The following is a 19,079-nucleotide window of genomic DNA, read 5'->3' as shown; positions in this document are numbered from 1 at the left end:
AGCAATTTCCTCTTCACCCTCAAGATTTAGCAAGAGCATCAAAACAGACTATCTAGTCGTAAAATAAAGCCAATAGCGTCATAGCAAGCCCTCTAATGTAACGTAGTCTACTCTCTATAATGTCGCCAATCGCTCAACCATCGAGCAGTCGCAGTGCAAGCAACCAAACATATTCAAACTCAACATATTCTCTCATCAATGTAAGTAGACAGTATTCATATCCTGTCGTATGCGTCAATGAACGTCCTTTAACTCTTACTAACCGCCACATTGTCGCATACTCGTAGGGCATCAAATGTCAAAGTGTCGTTGTGAATGGATACGACCTTCAGGTCCCGATTGCGTTGGTGAAGATGGGTGCTTATTTATTGGAACATGGCACTGAGATCGACTTAATCTTCAGGGAAAATCTACAAGTGTTTCCTTTTGTCTCCTTGCTTGACAACTTTGTCACAAGTCCTTACACTCCGTCCTTATCCCTTCAGAGTCGATGGAAGCGGAGCTGTGGTAGAACACCTAATAGTGGTCCTATATGGTGACGTCACTGAATCCCTCTCCGTCAGTGCTGCGGTTCGTGAAGCCATCATGCTATGAGACGGTTATGTAAACTCTTCCGCCGAATATCAACCAGCTGCAGTTGCCGAGGCACTCAGACGGTACATTCGGTAAATACTGCATCATCAATATTAATAGTCTCGTTGATGCATGCGAGACAGTTGGACCACCATCACCACCACAACCTACATATGCTTGGATTCGCTGGTTATGTTGCAATGGCTCTGATTAGGCTGGCCATTGTAGCGTGTCAAATGAAACGATGGAAGGTGTTCGATAGAACATATATAATTGGTCGTGTCTCTTGAGGTAGATATTGAAGAATAGAATTACTTGCCAAAGTCGCTTCAAGCAGCAGCATTTACCACGGTCGTGATATGTCTCTTATGAGATTTATTGTTGAGACCCTGCCATTGCCCCCTGAAATTCGGGTCGCATCCAAAGTCGCCGTCTTTGCAGAACACAACTAGTCTTTGCTTGGTCGGAACGGCTTTTCGTGCATTTTTCGATCTGAATTCGGGAGAGCGTATGCCCAAGATTCAATATGACGCGTAAACCGTCCAATCTCCTTTATTAGTGATAACCAGAGTGTTACTCTTTGGACTGAATCATCCTATCCATTTTTGAAGGCTTGACAAGCGACTGAGTCAGCTAAAAGTTGATGAAATGACTCAAGACGAAAACAAGAGCGTGTAGAACTGGTGAGATCTTGGATCTTGGATTTTCTCGAAAGTACTTTTAACTTTTACGAACCCAAATACCAAACATTTGATAACATTGCTAGCTAGCTTAAGGTTCTGCAAGGCAGGTGCTTAAAATTTCAACCGTTTCTCATGCTGTTCTCCTTACCTGTCACCCTTCTCACGAAATTTTTGACTGAGGTACAAATTGAGCAGACCTTGCCTTGCTCCTTGTCATCATAGCAACTAAGGAGCCGTCACCCGGTTGTATCAAAAAAGGGAGAAACCTATACCAAGCCCTGAAATACCAGCCATTATGGAACCCGTAAAGCCAGAATCAACAGAAAAGAGCGTGTCGGTGACTGCCCAACCAGCGGTCGTAGAAGATCCAGAGGCGTCTCAACTGGCTTCACCGCCAATCACAGAAATCGACGGACCATCACCAGTTGTGATACAATCTAAAGAAACTGCACCAACCGCCTTTGTAGATAACACTCCAATAATAACACCAAAGTGCCTTCGTAGTCATCAAGAAGCTCAAACTGAACTTCCATTCGAAATACCATCCAAAATACAACTAGTCGATATGGCAGCACAATGGGATCCATCAGATTTTGGAGAAGTGGCTCTACCACATGCGGGTAAAGAGAGTGCTACTGTTATGTAGCAACGGAAAGCGTACTAAATAAGATCAAAATCATGCAAGGAAAGAAGACCTTGTTCGTACATATGTTTTTACAAATGACAAATAAAATGCAATATTTGCAAGATTATAAGTTTTTCCAGACAAATTTTCCGCTTACGCATCTTCAGTGGACCTGCTATCATTTGATGATCCAGTATCCTTGAATGTGGATACTCTTTCTAGCTCATCAGACCAACGCACAGTTTTGCGAGCTGGACTCTGCGTATTAGACTGTTCTGCAGCTAGAGCCAACGGTGGTGAATCAACGACAACTTCTCCACGTACTTCAGGGCTTCCTGCCACAGATACAGTTTCTAAAGACCTTTTACCATTTGTAGCAACACGAGGAGCTATTCCAGCCAAACCATTTGATCTTTCAGTCTGTACGATGATTTGTGGAGTGGATGACCAAGGTAGCTCATCACTACCCGACTGCCCCGACAAGGATATTTTGACAATGTTGGACCCATTTTCCGTTGATCGGATATCATCTGACGATGGTACAGACGACGTTGGTGTGATGACTGAGGTGGTGATTGTGGTTCCTTCTATAGCCTTAAGTGGGGGTTTTCCATTGTTGTTGGCATCCTTCTTTGCAGCTGGGTCAAGTCCTTTTAATTCAGGATTTTTGACCACTAACACAGTAGTTGAGTTTTTGGACCTATTCTTATTACTATCAACGGCGGTGTCTTCCGTTGAAGTTGTTGATGACGATGATGTACGCTCAATCGAAGAATCTGGAGCTGATGGTGAGAGTTTGAAGGAAAAATCGTTTGTCGTGGCACCAGCAGCTGAAACGTTGGGTTGTGCTTTATTGTCAGACCCGTTTCCACCTGTTGGAGATAACTTTACGGGAGTTCCAATATTTGGAGCGGGTATTCTAGCAGCTTGCCGAATAATAAAGGGTCCTTGGGCGTCTTTAGTAGAAACTGGGACAATATTGGGAGCGGTTGTAGAGTCCATCGAGGAGTTTATGGCTGTGGGCTGATATTGAGAGGGTTTAATTGAGCGTATAAACTCCAAGACCTGTGACAGATTCCATTCCTTTTTGGCTGACACTGCTACGAACCCTCGCCAACCGTTCAACTTTGCTCGACTCTTTCCCTAGGTAGGAATGTGAAGCCAATAAGTGAGTACAACGCTTTTGAAACAATACTCGACAACTCGGTTCTTACATCTATCGTAACGACGTTCGAGTTGTTGACGGAAGTCAAACGGTCCAATTGAAGTCCGACTAGCAAAATGTTTTCGGGATTTACAGGAGACGAGCTAATGGTTGACATAATCTAAGTGACAATAGGGACTTGGTCAATAATTTATAGCGCCCAACGATACCAAAAAGAACATCGCACCCTTCCTTCAGTGACATTGAGAAATGATTCCATATCGCTCAGCAAGAAGCACACAATGAGAGCATCAGCACGTGAAAGTTCATAGCGTCGAATCTCGTCGATTTGGCGCTGACCACCTATTTCTGATAGAGTTACACTCTTGAAGAGGAACCCTGCCCATCCACTGTGAGCCATCTTATGTGTCTTCACTATAGTCCCGGGATGGTCCTAGACAAGCGAATGTGTGGTAAATATTGGATGGGATAAAGACAACCTTCGAAAATAAAGCACATACATCTGAAAACTGATTGCCAAGTAATGCGTTGACCAAGCAGCTTTTACCGATATAACTCGCTCCGACAAAAGCAAGATTTCTACATAAACGGCCAATCTTTTTAGTTCCGACAACATGATTCATTCTCACCAGAGTAGACGATACGCACGGCTTGTAAATGGCAGAGTTTATCTTCTTATATATGGCTGAATGAAACCGTGAGCCTACATTGCAATCAAGATGCAAACACCCAGCACTGGAATGGATGCATTCAATGTTGGTGAAGGCATGAAATGCGTTTGCAATCTGCTCAGCATCATCAGACACATAGGCATCCAAGAATCGTTTTCCAGAATGAGAGCAGATCCTGGGGCTCTTTATTGATGGTACGAATAGGAGAACCAGCGAGAGTAAGGCTTGAGCTCGTATGAATTTGGAGCATACTAGCTCGAGGAGCCCCGTTGCTCCACCAGTCGAGGATTTGAATTGGCTGGGTCTGGCTTCCGACGGCAAAGTCTCATTCGAGACATATGCAGTGTATGAATCATCATCATTGGTATTAATATAGTCCCTAGCAGATAGAGCATCTTGACTCGCAAGAAAAAGCGCCCTGATGCTTGTAGCGGTATCTATTTCAATAAAGACAAAAGAGAAGTCTTAGTACACTGAATGCAGATGCATGCCAAAATGTTTACGACAACAAACGAAACCAAATGTTGGTCAAAGCTTACCAAAGTGAGCACGAACAAAGCCTGGGAGTCCAGCCAGAAGCTGATACGATTCGAATGTATAGTCACCGACAGGCCCTTCCATTACAACCACACAATCTTTGGTGGGAACGGGCTCGACATTTTTTTATTTCAGTTGTCATAAGCTTGTCCAAGTGGAGACTACTGGAGGACAGATATCCTTTGGAATCTTTAGATATGTAAAATGAAGATGATAGGATATGTCGCTTCCTCTAAAAGTTTTGTCAAAGATTATCATTCGTCAATGTTTTTGGTGTTTTCAAGTTTGACACAGACAAAGCTCGTCGCTTGCGAAAAACGCGATTTGATAGTTTGATCTTCATGTTAACATTCATATAGGCTTAGAATCCGGCAATTTCTATATTTACTGCTCATGTAAATATTGTTGAAGTTTTGAACCAAATAGTCGTGAGTGTTCCATACAGTGACCAGTGACAAGAGGCAATGAAATGATCAATCCCTATACGTACCTCTTCCTTGTTTAGAACTAAACACGTAAAAAACGAGCACGTCTGTGCTTTTTATGTCTCGGACATCTCAAAGTGCCCACCCAATTTGGTCATCACAACTCTCCAACAGAAAAAGAGATAAAAGACTAGTTCGGTCTAGGACACTTACAAGATTGTAGTATTGAGCACCTAATTTCACTTCCATTGAGCAAATCTGTTCTCCCATGGTACCCTTTAGCTTCCTACATTCGTACTATCTGCACTTGCGTCCATTTTAACATGTTCCAGCGAGATTTAGGAAATATTTTCCGGGGTAGTAGCATTTTGGGTGTGATAGAGAAGAGTAATCCTTGCAGCATGATTTGAGAGTGCTATGAAGGCCCACACCGATATCTCACTCTCCCAATATTCCAGCGGCTTCACCAGTGATGTGTGTGGTTAAAAGCTGCAGCAAACGGAAAATCAAAATGTTCTTTTAACAAATAAGTGGTTATGTTGATGCTCAACTTCCTTCCATCTTTAGCTGTTCACGTTAAGCATATAAGACCAGAGATCACGTATAGACGCGTTCAATGGCAACACGGACTGTGCATAGTAGCGGCTACTGCATTGTCTGGAACTCGAGGATGTGGGCGGGTTGTCTCGGACAAGAGCAGGTCCGAGATGCCCAATGAGACGACGTGTCATCTTATCATGTTCAATTCATGACATCCTCATCATAGGCATCCCTTGTTTTAAATCAATAGAAGCGACACCGACCAGCCAGCATTCACAACCAACACACAAAATGGAGAGCATGGGCCAAGTCCTTCACGAAGACCTCTAATGCAATTCAACAAGCCATAGAATTTCTTGTACATGCCGAGAATGAGCTTGGCCTTTGCGTGAGCAGCTGACTTAGACCAGAGCAGTGAGTTCTGAAGCCTCTCAATCACTCTCTCAAAGACCAACAACTCGACCGATTGTCCTTTGGAGAAATCCGATTTGTCTTGAGGTAAGTCCAAGAAGATCTTTTACCTCCTTTTTGTTTCGTTATTTCCATGTAGCATTCTCCCATAACCCTTGAATTATATAGTCGTGGAATGCGGTTTAGTTGGTGTTAATTGTTGATGCGATACAAGCTACGACCAATGGCGTAATATTTGGTAGCATTCGTCACGTGAGATCTGTGAACTATAGTGTACTCTCACTTGTTTCCATCGAGATTGCAGTAACCAAATTCAGAATTCTCGGTGTCCTTTCGCCCATAAAAATGCCTTAAAACGGCAAGTAGCGACAGGGGAGAGAGAAATTTGGCTCATGATTTGACAAGATTCCAGTATACATACAAAAGGACAGGTTGTTGCAACGGTCTGGGCTCCCGCTACTCATCCTGCGAGTCTGCAAGCAAGTCACAGCCCTTTTAGCTCTTTCTGTGTATCAGACAGCGCCGACTGACGTTACTAGATACACGTGAAATATCTCCGTCATCCAGATGTGTCCTCTTTCTTTCTCTTTTTTTTGATTATATAGCGCCTTCCTTTTGCGAACTTTAAGCCGATATCTGTCTTATGTTCGAATGCGATGGCAGCAGGGGCGTATGAAGCCTGCGTTTAATAAGTATACTATGTCGTATACCCAGCGACCTCTACTCTAGCATTGCTATAGCACTTTCTGTCGTCCGTAGCAAACCTCAAATCCAAATTCACAACCAGACATAGTAGGAGCACTAAGCAGGACACTTGAGGATAAAAGACTACGATACGGTCCTAGCAAGCCCACTACTAGAAAGCAATCTGCTCTTCATAATGTCCTCAACCGCTCAACCATCGAGCAGCCACAACATAACAAACCAAACATACTCAAACTCGACATATACTATCATCAACGTAAGCTGACGGGACTCGTAATATTGAATATGTGTCAATGAACATGCTGCATCCTTTAACTCTTACTAACCGCCACATTGTCGCATACTCGTAGGGCATCAAATGTCAAAGTGTCGTTGTGAGTGGATACGACCTTCAGGTCCCGATTGCATTGGTGAAGATGGGTGATTATATAATTGAGCATGGAACAGAGACTCGCAGTATATTTAGGTAATGGCTAGATGGGCTTTCGAAGTTTTGGGTTGAATGTTATCAATTGCAATCGTATTTACTTTACTCATCTCTCCACTGCCACAGAGTCGACGGGTCTGCTGTTGTGTGCAACCATCTCTTGAAAGCCCTATCGAAGGATGTATCGACCGCCTTCTCTGTCACTGAAGTGGTACAAGAAGCTATCTTGCAACGAGACGGGTTCCTGAACTCCAGCAATCAATACGACGCTGCTTCGGTTGGAGCCGTATTTCAATTATATATACAGCTGCATCTCAAACACCTCCTGCCACGCAGCTCTGTGCACAAGCTAGAACGACTTAAAAGTACACATCTATCGGCTCCTACTATCTCGGATATCGTCAAAACCCACTTGACTAGTAGTAAAGACGATACCTTTTTATACGTCATGTCTATATGTAATGTCTTCTGTGCTCATCATGCTAGCACTCGAATGACGAGCTGGAACCTAGCCGCCATATTCCGATTCACAATAGTGGAACTTAAAGGCAATGAAGAATCTAAGAGCAGAAAACAAGCCGAAACCAACCTTATAGGAGCCTTGGAGTTTTGTATTATTAACATTAGTAGTATGGTTGATGCTTGCAAGGGAATTGCACCACCATCTTCATCGCCACCACACCGTAAATCTATGTTGGAAAAGGCAGCCATCAAAATCAAGGATTGTTGGGATTGCATTTGGAGTAAAAAGGTGGAAAAAGTCAGTCAAACATCTGCAGTTAGTACTGAGGTCATTTTGAAGGAGGAGTTCGACATGAGTCTTGCTGCAGGTACAACGCGAATTGGGTTGAATTTATTCCATACTGAAAAGTTGAACTCACACTATCCGATCTTTAAACTAGAACCATTGCTTGTTAAATCGCTGCCAAAGAAAGACAAAATTGTTTCAACACTCAGTCATAGCAATGGTGCTATCTCAGCACTTGGTAGCGTTCCTGATGTAAACACCTCAACAAGTTCCAATTCAACATCATCCCGAACGGAAATCACTCATCATCAAGAACACGCACCAGTCGTCATATTACAACCTGCTGCTCGCTTGCCCTCCCTCAAACTGAAACTCAAGGCTCGCTTTAGACCACCACAAGCACCAAAGAGTGTAGATGAGGTCAAGAGCAATATTGTAGCTTATGCAAATATCGGAACGAAAGCTACTCCAGTGAGCGAAGGACTGTTATCTCCATCTGGATCAGCTTCTGTAGTAAATCTACCAGCACAACCACAACTGTCATCTGCTCTAGTAAAGCCAGCGGTTGCCGTAGTCAAGGTAGAAGTAATCGAAGTGATTGATCATGATGCTGGCGCGCTGGTCGTAACCGAAGAAAAAACAGTAGTGAAGACCGAGTCAGTCAAAGCTGAAGCACCCAGAGCTAGTAGTATGACTATAGACGTTGAAGACGAGCCCGTATCTAGGATCAACGATCTTCCGGATGTAAATAGCACAACAATGTCCGATTCAACACCAGCACCGATAGTGATTCATCACGAGGAGCAAAACCCTGCTGTTACACTACAACCTGTTCTCTCCTCTACCATATCGCCCCCACCGTAAACTCCTCCGTAACGACCTCCACGACCGCCTCGTTGAGCAGCTTCATTGTCATCAGCTGCGTTACCATTGGAGTCAGTTGTTATTGAGGCATCCTGTGTTGGAAGAAGAGAGATATTTTGAGGTTTGAGGCAAGGTGTTGGTCAGATGTTGGGTGTTGTGAATGAGCGATCGGTGTAAGAGAAGTGTGCATTTGAGATACCTTGGCTGCAGTATTGGCTTGAAAGAATGGCCTGGAGTCAGAGAAGCTCTTTTATGCAATCTTTGAACCACCCTCGTCAGCATTGACCAATGCAATGAAGAGCATGAAGAACAAAGTCAATAGAGCTGAGACATTCATTTTGATGAGACGAGATTGTGTTGTTTGATAGTATAGTTTGGTTTTTCTTGTTTGTGTTTGGGTGTTTTTGATTTCACAAGGTGTGAGTGCATTTGAAGTACGAGAAGCAAGCAAAAAGTTAAACATGATAGCGCGAGCACAGTCAAAAGAACTCAGTTGCAATGCGAAATATACTTAATTTACAAAGTTCTGACTATTTTCATAAGACATCGCCTACATAAGGACGTGATTGCCTTCAATCCAACCTATCAACAAAAAAATGAGGTCAGTTGGTACAAACGCACTCAGACGGAAGGACTGTTGTCAGTTCAGTCATGTAAGCTCAAAAACAAACGATCTCCAGAGAACATACACCATACAACATACCTTCATTTTCATTGCTGCCCTTGGTGTAGTGCACCTATTTAGCAAGCATCAGCTCTCAGTCCTTGGCCAAGAGAGATGGACATCACTGAATTCTGTCCATACATACCCTGTTTCGTTTCCCAAGCTTCCTCTTTGATAGCTTGAGTTCGACATTTTCCTTGATGACAATATCATCCTTCATCATACGCAAAACGATACGAGCAATATTTCGTGCATCATCAATTCCAGAATGCTCGCGTCCTTCAAATGTCATTCCTAGGCAATTCAACATACCAGACAAACTTGATCGTGGATGTGGATAAGAATCTATAGGAAATGAAATGGTAGCGGTGAGCTCGAAGAAGGGACGGAAAAAGCTTCTTAGGCCCAATGTATCACCTGTAAAGGCACGTCTCAAGTCTAAAAATCGCCTCCAGTATGGTGGTCGGTCAATGATACTTATTTCGCATTGCTTTCGTACGAAATCACGTAAATCCCAAGGGCCATCAGTAACAAACAAAAGTCTACGAAATGGATATTTGCCACATCGTTTGGCGAGCCATTGATCTAGCATGCCTACTACTGTTGGGAATGGTGGACTGCTATCCACTTGCTCCTGAATAAGAAAGTTGTGAACTTAGTGTTCCATGCTTGCGAGCGTTGGTAGTGTAGTAACAGTAAATTACCTGAGTGATTCCAGTCAAGTTCTTGCAAAACGAAGACAAGATGGGATTATATACAGGCCTGACATAGGAATGGAATTCATCGATGATTTCTCCACGTTGGCCATCAATGAGTATCACTGGCAGTTCAATGATTTCGTGAGGAAAGTCTTCACTCGAGTCGCCTTCACAGGTAGCCTCGACATCCAAGACACAAATGAAGTCGTAAGGTTGCTTCCTGCATCAGAAAGAAAAGAATGAGTGTGCGAGAAGAGGTACGAGCGAACGCTGCAAGGAGACGAACCTGTCTGAAGAGTTTGGATCTAAGTTGTCATCGTCTTCGACATCAGCTTCATGAGCATCCCAATCGCGACCAAGCTGAGATTGCCTCCATTTATTTGTAGCATCTTCATCGTCTCGTATCACACGCACATGACCTGTTTCGTAGTGGTAGTTGAGTAGCTTAGGAGGAGGTGGTTTCTTTGCACGTTTCTTTGCTTTTGAAAGACGAGCTTTGAGTTCAGCTTTAGTTCCTTTCGTGCTCAATCCCATAGCTTCCAAATCATCTTTTAGCTTATCTACTACAGGAGTTGCCGACGAGCTTGATGTCTGTGGTGTCAAAGTTGATGTGTCGATAATGTCTTGTACATCGAGAACTCCTTTAGAGCAAATACCGTAAGTGATGATTGGATCATCATTCGGATCAATGATCGTCTCGTCTAGTTCCGCTTCATCGTAATCGACGACGTGAGAGTGAAGCTCTTCGTGTTTTTCATTTTCCACGTTGTTTACAGCCAATCCATTCAATCCAAGCTCCGGAGGAGAAGCTACCGTCATCGTTATCTGCTAGGCTATAGATATATAAATCGGTTACTACTTATAGTGCTTCCATCATGACTAGGCCTTTATATCCGCCATTTCGATTTGCAGCAGTCGAAGAAGATCTGTTCAGAGGAGGTAAACTCCTTTGTGATCTCAAACTGAGATAAACTGATTTATACGATTCTATTACCCAAACTTACGCTTTTATCTTATTCGCACTTTATGTTAACAGCTCTGCCGAAACCGAGAAATTATCGATTCTTACTTCGATTACATCTAAAGACAATACTCTCATTGACGCCACAGCCACCACCAGTCTCCATGTACCAATTCGCATCCCAAAACACCATACAGCTAGTACACATCAGAGTCGACAAGCCAAAGGACTCTGTACCATTAACATACGCCAAGGTCGGAGCTCTACTCAATACTATAATAGATCCAAACAATCTACCCATGTTTATACACTGTCTAGACGGTGTAATAGTCACTGGAGTCGTCATAATGTGTCTCAGGAAGCTGCAGTGCTGGAATGTACCCTCTGCCACTATAGAATTCACTCGATTTGTAAAGGAAGGTGTCATTGGATCCGACGAGGCTGAATTTATAGAGAAATTCCAATACGAATTCGAGATTGGCAAGTCTCTACCTAAATGGCTATGGAATGGAAACCCAACGTTTCGTAAACATCCTTCCCTAAAAGTCAGGTTGCCTCCACCTCCTACTCAACCAGACGACGCCCAGGCACCTGGTGGTGGTAAAGGAGAACGTGAAGACATGAGACGACGTGTGAATGCAGAACTTATGTTGGAAAAGCCAAATTCGACAAATAATTCTAGTGATACTCGCACGAGAGGGCGTAATGCTCCGTATACAGATGATGAGGAGGAAGATATGTCCCGGACATTACAAGCTCTAGCCTTAGAAGTGCCAACGTACTCTCCAAGAGTGTAGGAAAGCAGGAGTGCACATATCTGTAAATATCAACTGCAAGCTTACCAAAACAAACGCCAATGTAGCTTTTGTAATCGAAGCTACATATATTATAATTATGCTCCATCTGCTTTACTTTGGATTTCTTTGATCTATCTTAGTAAGGAACTATTTTTGGTCCATCCCGTCGGTCGTCGTCAGTGTGTCAGATCTCCGTCTTTCAGAATCGGAAACAAAACCTTATAGATCTCTTTACAGCAATTGACTTCGAGACTTTAAGATATTGGCTGCATCGGCTCCATCCTTTTCATCCGCTGCTTGGGGCTCACGCCAAACTCCAGGCTTGAATGTTAATGGCAGCATTATAGTAAGTCAAACAGTACAATTTTAATCGCAAAAACGCTTGAATGCATTTCCTGGATGAGCTTGGTGCCCCTTCTCTCTCTCTCAGTGACCACCACATTGTTGCATACTCGTAAGGCATCAAATATCAAACCGTCGTCGTCTAGGGATACGACCTTCAAGTGTCAATAGCATTTGGTCAAAATGACAGAATATATCTTTCTACATGGTACAAACACTAATCAAGAACGTTGCTTTAGATCCTTCCAAGACTCGTTCAGTCAGCGGTTGCTACTACTTCTCATACTACCTCAATTTGGGACTGCTAGAACGAACGAATTCGGGACAGCTTTGAAAGCATTGCTACATGCCTTGTCTACGGATACTGACTTTGGCCTTGGAGCCCTTTCCCATCTATCCACTGTCGGTGCAGTCGCGTCTGATCCGTATGGATGTCAAGATGTCAACACGTCGGCGCAGCTGTAAGATGTTTCATATATATTCGTGTTGGAGCGTACATGCCGTGGGAGACTGGCATGGAATTGGAGAGGTTGAACAGTCGGTTCTTGTATATGACCACATTGTCAGAAATTCTCACGCTGGGAATGCTACCAGAGAAACTTGATATGCTGTTTTATGTCATGTCGCGCATGTCGCAGCTCGCGCCTCATCACAAATCTACAAACATGCCTACTGCACCTAGCACCCACAATCGTACTTAATCTGTTACCAGCCAGCTGGATGGTAAATAACAGACTACCTGACAAAAATACTGCTAAGGTACTACCACGTGGAATTTGTAAGATAGACACTTTGCTAGTTGCATGTAAATCGTCACCAAGAGCATCACGACAAAACCCAAAGGCTTTTTGGATCCGCTGGTTGTGCTGTAATAGTGCTGAATAGTCTGTTTACTATGTTATGTGCACGAATGATTCTTGTATGGATAGAATAAGTTATTGCAGGTTTGGAAGCATAGAATTGGTTTTCAACGACAAATGGACGGTTTGTTAGCCACTGGATACGGTCCTATAGAGCATCAACAACAGGACGTATATCACAAAATAATATGTATTTGAGAGATTATACTTGAAACGAGAAGACAATATTTACAAGTCTATACGAGAGGCAACCCAACCAGCACACAAAGCAAAGGCCACCATAAGCGACATCCACGTCGATCTGACAACGGCACGCTTACTAGCGGGATGACGGGCGATAAATGCTGGAATATCACAGTCTTGCTTAGGCATCAACCACAACAGACGAGAAGTCTCATAGATTCCAAACGGCAATACGATCAAGAGCATGGGGAGATATACAGAAGCTGGCATAAACCCTTCCAAAGTTTGATCCAGTACGATTAAAAGAGCGAGACACTGCAGAGCAACAGAGATCCGAGAAGTGATTCGAGCACCAACGAGGACAGCCCAGTTTCCTTTTCCAGCCGCCTTGTCACCTTCCATGTCGTTAATATTGAGGCAGCAGTATCTGGATATATATACAAGTGGGAATGGAGCAATTGCGTATAGAGTGGTTCGGAGTAGCATTCCATCAGCGTCCCATGGGTTGATGAAGGCCAACAAGACAGACTTGGTATCGAATACAGGTAGATGCATGACTGATACATACATGGGGCAGATAACAGCAACTACTATGGCGGCATCGATTTCTCCTAATCCGTGGTAATTGAGATGGAACGGTGGACCAGAGTATGACCAACTTAATGGTGTTGCCAAGATCATGAGCTCACGACCACGAGCATACCAAGGAAGTGCATATGGTACAACGGATTGAAGGGCGAGAATAAGTAGAGCTGATACTGCAGCACCACCCCATGCAACCCAAACTGGCAAGAGTCCGTCTACCAAGATTCTTGATCCACCAGTCAAGCTTGAGGGAGTCTTATTGGCTGTATCGGCTTCTAAATCATAGTATTCGTTGCACAGCATTGCCAGAATCTGTACCAAGAAGCCCGTAAACTAGTTTTGCGTCCATGTCAGTTTTAATTAAACAGTGATAATGCTTGAAGAGAAACATAAATCACGTCTCCAACAAGATTCAGACAGTGATGTAAATGGGTTAAATACTTACCAGACAAGCAACCCAGATTGTCCATGAGAATTTCTGTTCGGCATGAATCAAGACGTATGGCAAAGCAGCGGACAAGAAGAACGGGGTGACAATCAAGTACTTGATACGGGCTAGCTTGCAGAATAGCTTGAAGTTGGTCATAAAGTTCTTCATCATGTTCCGTGGCGACTTGGTGTCAATGACTTCGGAGCTTCCAAACCGAACTTCCTTTGAGAGAGTTGATGGGTTTCGTTTGTTCTCATTACGACGTTGACGGATGTCATTGGCTTGCTGGAGTATGGAGGTATTATAAGAGTTATTTACGACCATCCTTGCTATTCCTCTGCTTGTCGCTCCGAAGGGAAATTGTTCATGTTTGTTACGATGAATGAAAATTATGAAGTAATCACAAATCAAAACTTCTGTGGTATGATTCATCATACTTTCAGCCGAAGTGATTGGGTTTATGAAGTTTTGAGCATAACCACGTAGGAAAATTTCTATTGTACACGTAGTGCTGTTGCCATAGTGTTACTCACATTAAAATCCAATTCCTCCATCTTTTAGACCAAAAACCTCCAAAACCAACATTAAACAAAATGGCAATTACCGACAATTTAAGAGTACAAATTGCTAGTGCTATCCGTCAGCAAATCAAAACTGTAGAAAGCTACGGTTCTTCTCCCCATTCACCAGTGGACAAGACAATCCCAACCTCCGACGTTCCTTCTGGTGCTCATATCTCTGGTGTTCAGCCTATTCTGCCACCCGCATGTCTCCTTTTCGAAATTCCCATGGTCGAATCTGCTGCCAAGACAGTGTTGTCTGGTCGTGCAGCTATTCAGGCTTCTCTTCGTCAACAAGACGACAGAATGTAAGTTCAGTTGTTGGATTTCTTTTTATCCAGATAATGATGTTAGGCATGACGTCATATGGAAACCTGAATCTGACTCTTCAACTCGTAACATTAATAAAGGATTGTCATTGTCGGACCTGAAACCATTGATAATATGGAAAACGCTACTGCATTTGCTAAAGCTCTGTCAGCCTATGCTCAAACATCCAAAGAGGAGCTGATCATAGTATTCAGGGCCTTCTTTGAACTCGAGGACTCGAACGATGCTAGTTCGGGTATGATTCTTCGCATCGTGTTGGCAAATTGGACTCTCGAACTTTGGTCGTTATGTTACCATTCTGACGCCGTTCTTATTAACTACTCTATCAGGCTGGTCTACTCTTGCAAGTGAAAGCTCACCCACAAACAAGGTCAATGAAGGCTTGCGAATTGCTAGATCCTTATTAAAAATGGTCAATTCTCAACTGGGTCTTCCATGCGCTACTCGTTTCGTGGATGTCACGACTCCTCTTTATCTTGGTGATTTGGTATCTTGGGCTATTCCTTGCTCGCCTGATTTAGCAAGTGGCGTTCCCATGCCAATTGGAATAGAGGTAACCAAACTTTCAACATCTTTCGACAGACGTCATGTGCTCAATACTCTAGCTGTCATATAGACTACTATGGAATCTCTCCCACAAGCCATGAAAGTACTCTCAACTGCCTCTCGCCCCCACAAATACTTTTCACCGACTCGTTCAGCAATGTTGGCTGTTGCTTGCTCTACCGGAAACGAATACTCTCATGCTGTACTCCACGTATCTGCTACTCACACCAAGAGCTTTGAAGTGCAAATCAACGAAACTGCTTCCAATTTGTCATCCAAGTTACTTCAACCACGACTTTTGGTTGATATCTCGTCGTCATCTGAGAATTTATCTTCTGGCTCTGAGCTTGGAGCTATCAAGGAAAGCATCTCTCAAGTTGCCAACATGAGTGGAAGCCAGGTTGTGGCTGGTGTCCACATAACGGTCAAGAACAGCTTTAAGGACTTTTTTCAACTGTTTGAAGAGTTCGATGTGTTGAAGAACGCTGTGATTCAACGTAGAGAAAGCAGAGATATCTAAAAGTATTTCAGTTAATAGGTTCAAATTCTCATCAACCGCAAATTATCAATAGACCCATTTTTATATCAATTCTCAACATAGTTTCAGGATGTTTTGTCCGTTTCAGAAGCAAACAGTTTGTAGAAGCGTCTGCATACAAGAATGCTACGGTTTCATCTTAATTAGTTTCCATTTAAAGCATCATAAGAGTGACTTTCATTGCTGGCTCGCTGTTTCTTGATTTCATCAAATCTATGGGTTTCCTTCGAAGTTTGGTTTTTGCCGCAAACCGCTTTGCACAGCAACAGACGACAAATTCATCAGCATAGATATCTGAATCGTCTTAAATAGATGCCAATACAGTCAAGTATTACCAATATCATTACCGACCGCTCTATTGAATTCCTCTCAACAACTATTCCGAATTCCGCAACCGTCAAAGACAATGAATTGCCACTTGTGCTCTCACCATCATCAGCAAACAGATATTGTGGTTTTGTTAAATACTTGAAAGAAAATGGAGATAGGCTCCGAGAGTTAATTTCTCAGCACGGTGCTGTGCTGTTTCGAGGACAGCAAAATTTCAACATGGAGGAATTTGAGACGGTTTGTCAAGTGTTGGGAATCAATGGAAGAGCAGCCTATTCTACATATGAAAATGTTGAATTTCACAGTGAGTTGTCATCGTTTGACTTACCTTGTCTAGTTTCTTGTCTAATCGCATATGGCTTAGATGTATTGTCAAAGACGCACGAGTGTTGTGGGAACGTGTTGATGTATTGTGAGACTTCTCCTGCTGCTGGTAAGCAAGCTGGAAATAGGAAACATGAATTCAGTTTCTTACGACGAATCAACTTACGCGTTCCATTTGCAACACAAGGTGGTGAAGTTTGCCTCATACATGGAACGACAGCTTTCAAAGTAATCGAAGCCAAATTACCAGACTTTTCCAGCAGTCTGCAAGCTCACGGAGTTACATACACGTCTCTGAGTGGAGCAAGGACTACACTACCTGCCATAAGACTGGAACAAGCCCAACCAAGATGGTTCAACTCTATACTGCCGGCATACTTTTCCAACGAATCTGTAATCTGTGGTGACTCGACGAGGTTCGATGGCCGTGAAATGCGCCAAGTGCTGAACCTACTCAAGGGAAACTGTGCTAATATCACTCTACAGCGTGGTGATATACTCTGGATTGACAATTCGCAAGTCATGCACGCAATCAACATCTCCAGAGCAGGTGTGCAGGCTCCTAGTATGATTGTTATCGCAGGGAACTGATATGCGAGACAAATTCTTATTTTCTATATAAGATAGAGTACAAACCCCACAGAATATACTTGACGTGTTTAGATATGTACTCATGAGAATTGTGTTGTTGCAGTATGATGGATTCTCTAAGCTCTATGTTTCTTGGCTCGTTCATATTGAGTGGGCCACTGTACATCAACGCCGAGTTCATAGCCGAATGTCAAGACCAAGGAGGGATTGCGCAAAAATTCACCTATAGAACAAACGATTAGACGAATGCTGAGCTGGATTTGTTACAACGTGGGGATCCTCACGACCAATTATGAAGAGGTCGGCTTTCTTTTCGTCCAGGAAGGTCTGGGCCTGTTTCGAGTCAGTGATCTGACCAGTCAAGCCAATAGCTCCAGACGGCACAACCTTTCGAATCTCTTCTGCTCCAGGTAGATTGAAGGCAGGACCGTATGGAACCTAAGCGAGAAGTTCCGCACTTGAGCACTAAGACCACAAAGACCAAAAAGCTGGGAATATTTAAAAATATCAAACCTTTTGAGCCGGGCTTAGACCGCCACCAGAGCAGTCAATAAGATCGATGCCCAGGGGATACACAATCTCAGCAAGCCTGGCTGATTCCTGAATGCTCCAACCACCTTCAATGTAATCGGATACAGCTAGGAAAAATACTGAGATTAACATCCATTCCAAGAATAGCGTTCCGACTAAATTATGACATACAAATCCGCAACCAGACTGGCTTCTCTTGAGGATATGCAGCTCTAACTGCGTTGATCACTTCAACACAAAATCGAATACGGTTCTCGAATGAGCCACCGTATTCGTCTGTTCGTTTGTTGCTCACAGGTGACAGGAACTAGTTAGGAATAAAGATTTCAGAGCAGTACTCAGATTCTGAAGTGTAAAGATCGTCATACTTCGTGAATCAGATAGCCATGAGCTGCATGAATCTCAATCATATCAAACCCAGCCTTGTCAGCTCGTAAAGCAGCATCTACAAACGCCGTTTTGCAATCTTCAATATCTTGTTTTGTCATTTCTTTGGGTATACCAGCAGTTGGAAATCCTTGAATAGCAGAAGGACCCCAAATATTGTTTGGCCATCCTCCTTCCGATTCTGGACTCAGAGTATCGTGGGAGGCTGGAAGACCAAAGTGTGGAGACATATTTGATCCTTTGCGACCAGCATGCGCAAGTTGAATGCCGGCTTTTCCGCCATATCGATGGATAAGCTCAATAGAGGGCATCATAGGCACGATCTGTTCATCCTTCCATATACCGGCACATGCCGGAGTGATTCTTCCATTTGGCAAGATACCAGTAGCCTCAAAAATGACGAGAGATGCGCCTCGAATCTATGAAAATGCAGTGAATATGACGTTTTTCGATTTCAAACTTCTGTTGCGTGAATGGCTCTCGCAGCAAAGGCCTAGTCCATCAAGAAGCAGTGTAAAGTACACTGCTCAACTGCTCAAGCTTAAATAGTCACGAACTTACAGCAAACTGAGTCTGGTGAGCCAGAGAAAAGACATTCATCATTCCATCTTCAGCACTGTACATACACATCGGCGATACCACAAGACGATTCTGAAAAGCGATGAATGTTTGGTCATCAAAATGTTCAACAAAATCAATTTCAGAAAGCAATCACATTTCGGCCTAGCAATCGCCGTCCTTACTTTCAGAGTCATGTTCCTAAAGCTGATTGGCTAGAGAACATAGAGTTAGCATGAACGAAGGCAGTTTGATGAGCAAAAAGCAAAATCACCTGAAATAAGCTGGGAGTTTCTTTGGTCAAATTGAGAGCAGAACCAACATTCTTCAGAGGCACTTTTTGAGACAGAGGAACTGTCTGTACAATCTGCGCGGAAGACATCTCGTTTTGGTTTGTTTCTCTCTCTCTACACTTGGTCAAGGGAATTTACACAGTTCGTTCGGATTTTTTTGGGAGGCTCTGACAAATTGTAAAAGATGGTCGTGTCGC

At 43.3% G+C, this 19,079-nt stretch overlaps 5 protein-coding genes across 5 annotated transcripts; 2 read left to right on the top strand and 3 right to left on the bottom strand.

Moving 5' to 3' along the window:
• Positions 1 to 8,924: 8,924 nt before the first annotated feature.
• On the bottom strand, positions 8,925 to 10,555 carry SmJEL517_g03684 (uncharacterized protein; the record flags this gene model as incomplete). Its single annotated transcript, XM_031169612.1, has 6 exons — positions 8,925 to 8,956; positions 9,078 to 9,111; positions 9,184 to 9,383; positions 9,456 to 9,672; positions 9,743 to 9,956; positions 10,023 to 10,555. 6 exons carry the CDS (start codon positions 10,553 to 10,555, stop codon positions 8,925 to 8,927), a joined length of 1,230 nt encoding a protein of 409 aa, XP_031024412.1.
• Positions 10,556 to 10,611: 56 nt separating this feature from the next.
• On the top strand, positions 10,612 to 11,494 carry SmJEL517_g03683 (uncharacterized protein; the record flags this gene model as incomplete). Its single annotated transcript, XM_031169611.1, has 2 exons — positions 10,612 to 10,675; positions 10,773 to 11,494. The coding sequence occupies 2 exons, from the start codon at positions 10,612 to 10,614 to the stop codon at positions 11,492 to 11,494; spliced, it is 786 nt and encodes a 261-aa protein (XP_031024411.1).
• Positions 11,495 to 12,924: 1,430 nt separating this feature from the next.
• On the bottom strand, positions 12,925 to 14,218 carry SmJEL517_g03682 (uncharacterized protein; the record flags this gene model as incomplete). The annotated part of the gene is made up of 2 exons (XM_031169610.1): positions 12,925 to 13,797; positions 13,910 to 14,218. The coding sequence occupies 2 exons, from the start codon at positions 14,216 to 14,218 to the stop codon at positions 12,925 to 12,927; spliced, it is 1,182 nt and encodes a 393-aa protein (XP_031024410.1).
• Positions 14,219 to 14,487: 269 nt separating this feature from the next.
• SmJEL517_g03681 (uncharacterized protein) lies at positions 14,488 to 17,113 on the top strand (the record flags this gene model as incomplete). Its single annotated transcript, XM_031169609.1, has 7 exons — positions 14,488 to 14,762; positions 14,865 to 15,019; positions 15,114 to 15,337; positions 15,401 to 15,817; positions 16,181 to 16,502; positions 16,563 to 16,631; positions 16,710 to 17,113. The coding sequence occupies 7 exons, from the start codon at positions 14,488 to 14,490 to the stop codon at positions 17,111 to 17,113; spliced, it is 1,866 nt and encodes a 621-aa protein (XP_031024409.1).
• A 116-nt stretch (positions 17,114 to 17,229) lies between these two features.
• Positions 17,230 to 18,971, bottom strand: SmJEL517_g03680 (uncharacterized protein; the record flags this gene model as incomplete). The annotated part of the gene is made up of 8 exons (XM_031169608.1): positions 17,230 to 17,336; positions 17,398 to 17,551; positions 17,627 to 17,751; positions 17,816 to 17,951; positions 18,013 to 18,450; positions 18,593 to 18,682; positions 18,775 to 18,804; positions 18,864 to 18,971. The coding sequence occupies 8 exons, from the start codon at positions 18,969 to 18,971 to the stop codon at positions 17,230 to 17,232; spliced, it is 1,188 nt and encodes a 395-aa protein (XP_031024408.1).
• Between the last annotated feature and the right edge of the window lie 108 nt (positions 18,972 to 19,079).

This window comes from Synchytrium microbalum, assembly GCF_006535985.1.
Source record: "Synchytrium microbalum strain JEL517 chromosome Unknown SmJEL517_scf0021, whole genome shotgun sequence".
NCBI lineage: Eukaryota > Fungi > Chytridiomycota > Chytridiomycetes > Synchytriales > Synchytriaceae > Synchytrium > Synchytrium microbalum.
The sequence above is the reverse complement of the archived record's forward strand: the minus strand, read 5'-3'. Positions and strand labels throughout refer to the sequence as shown.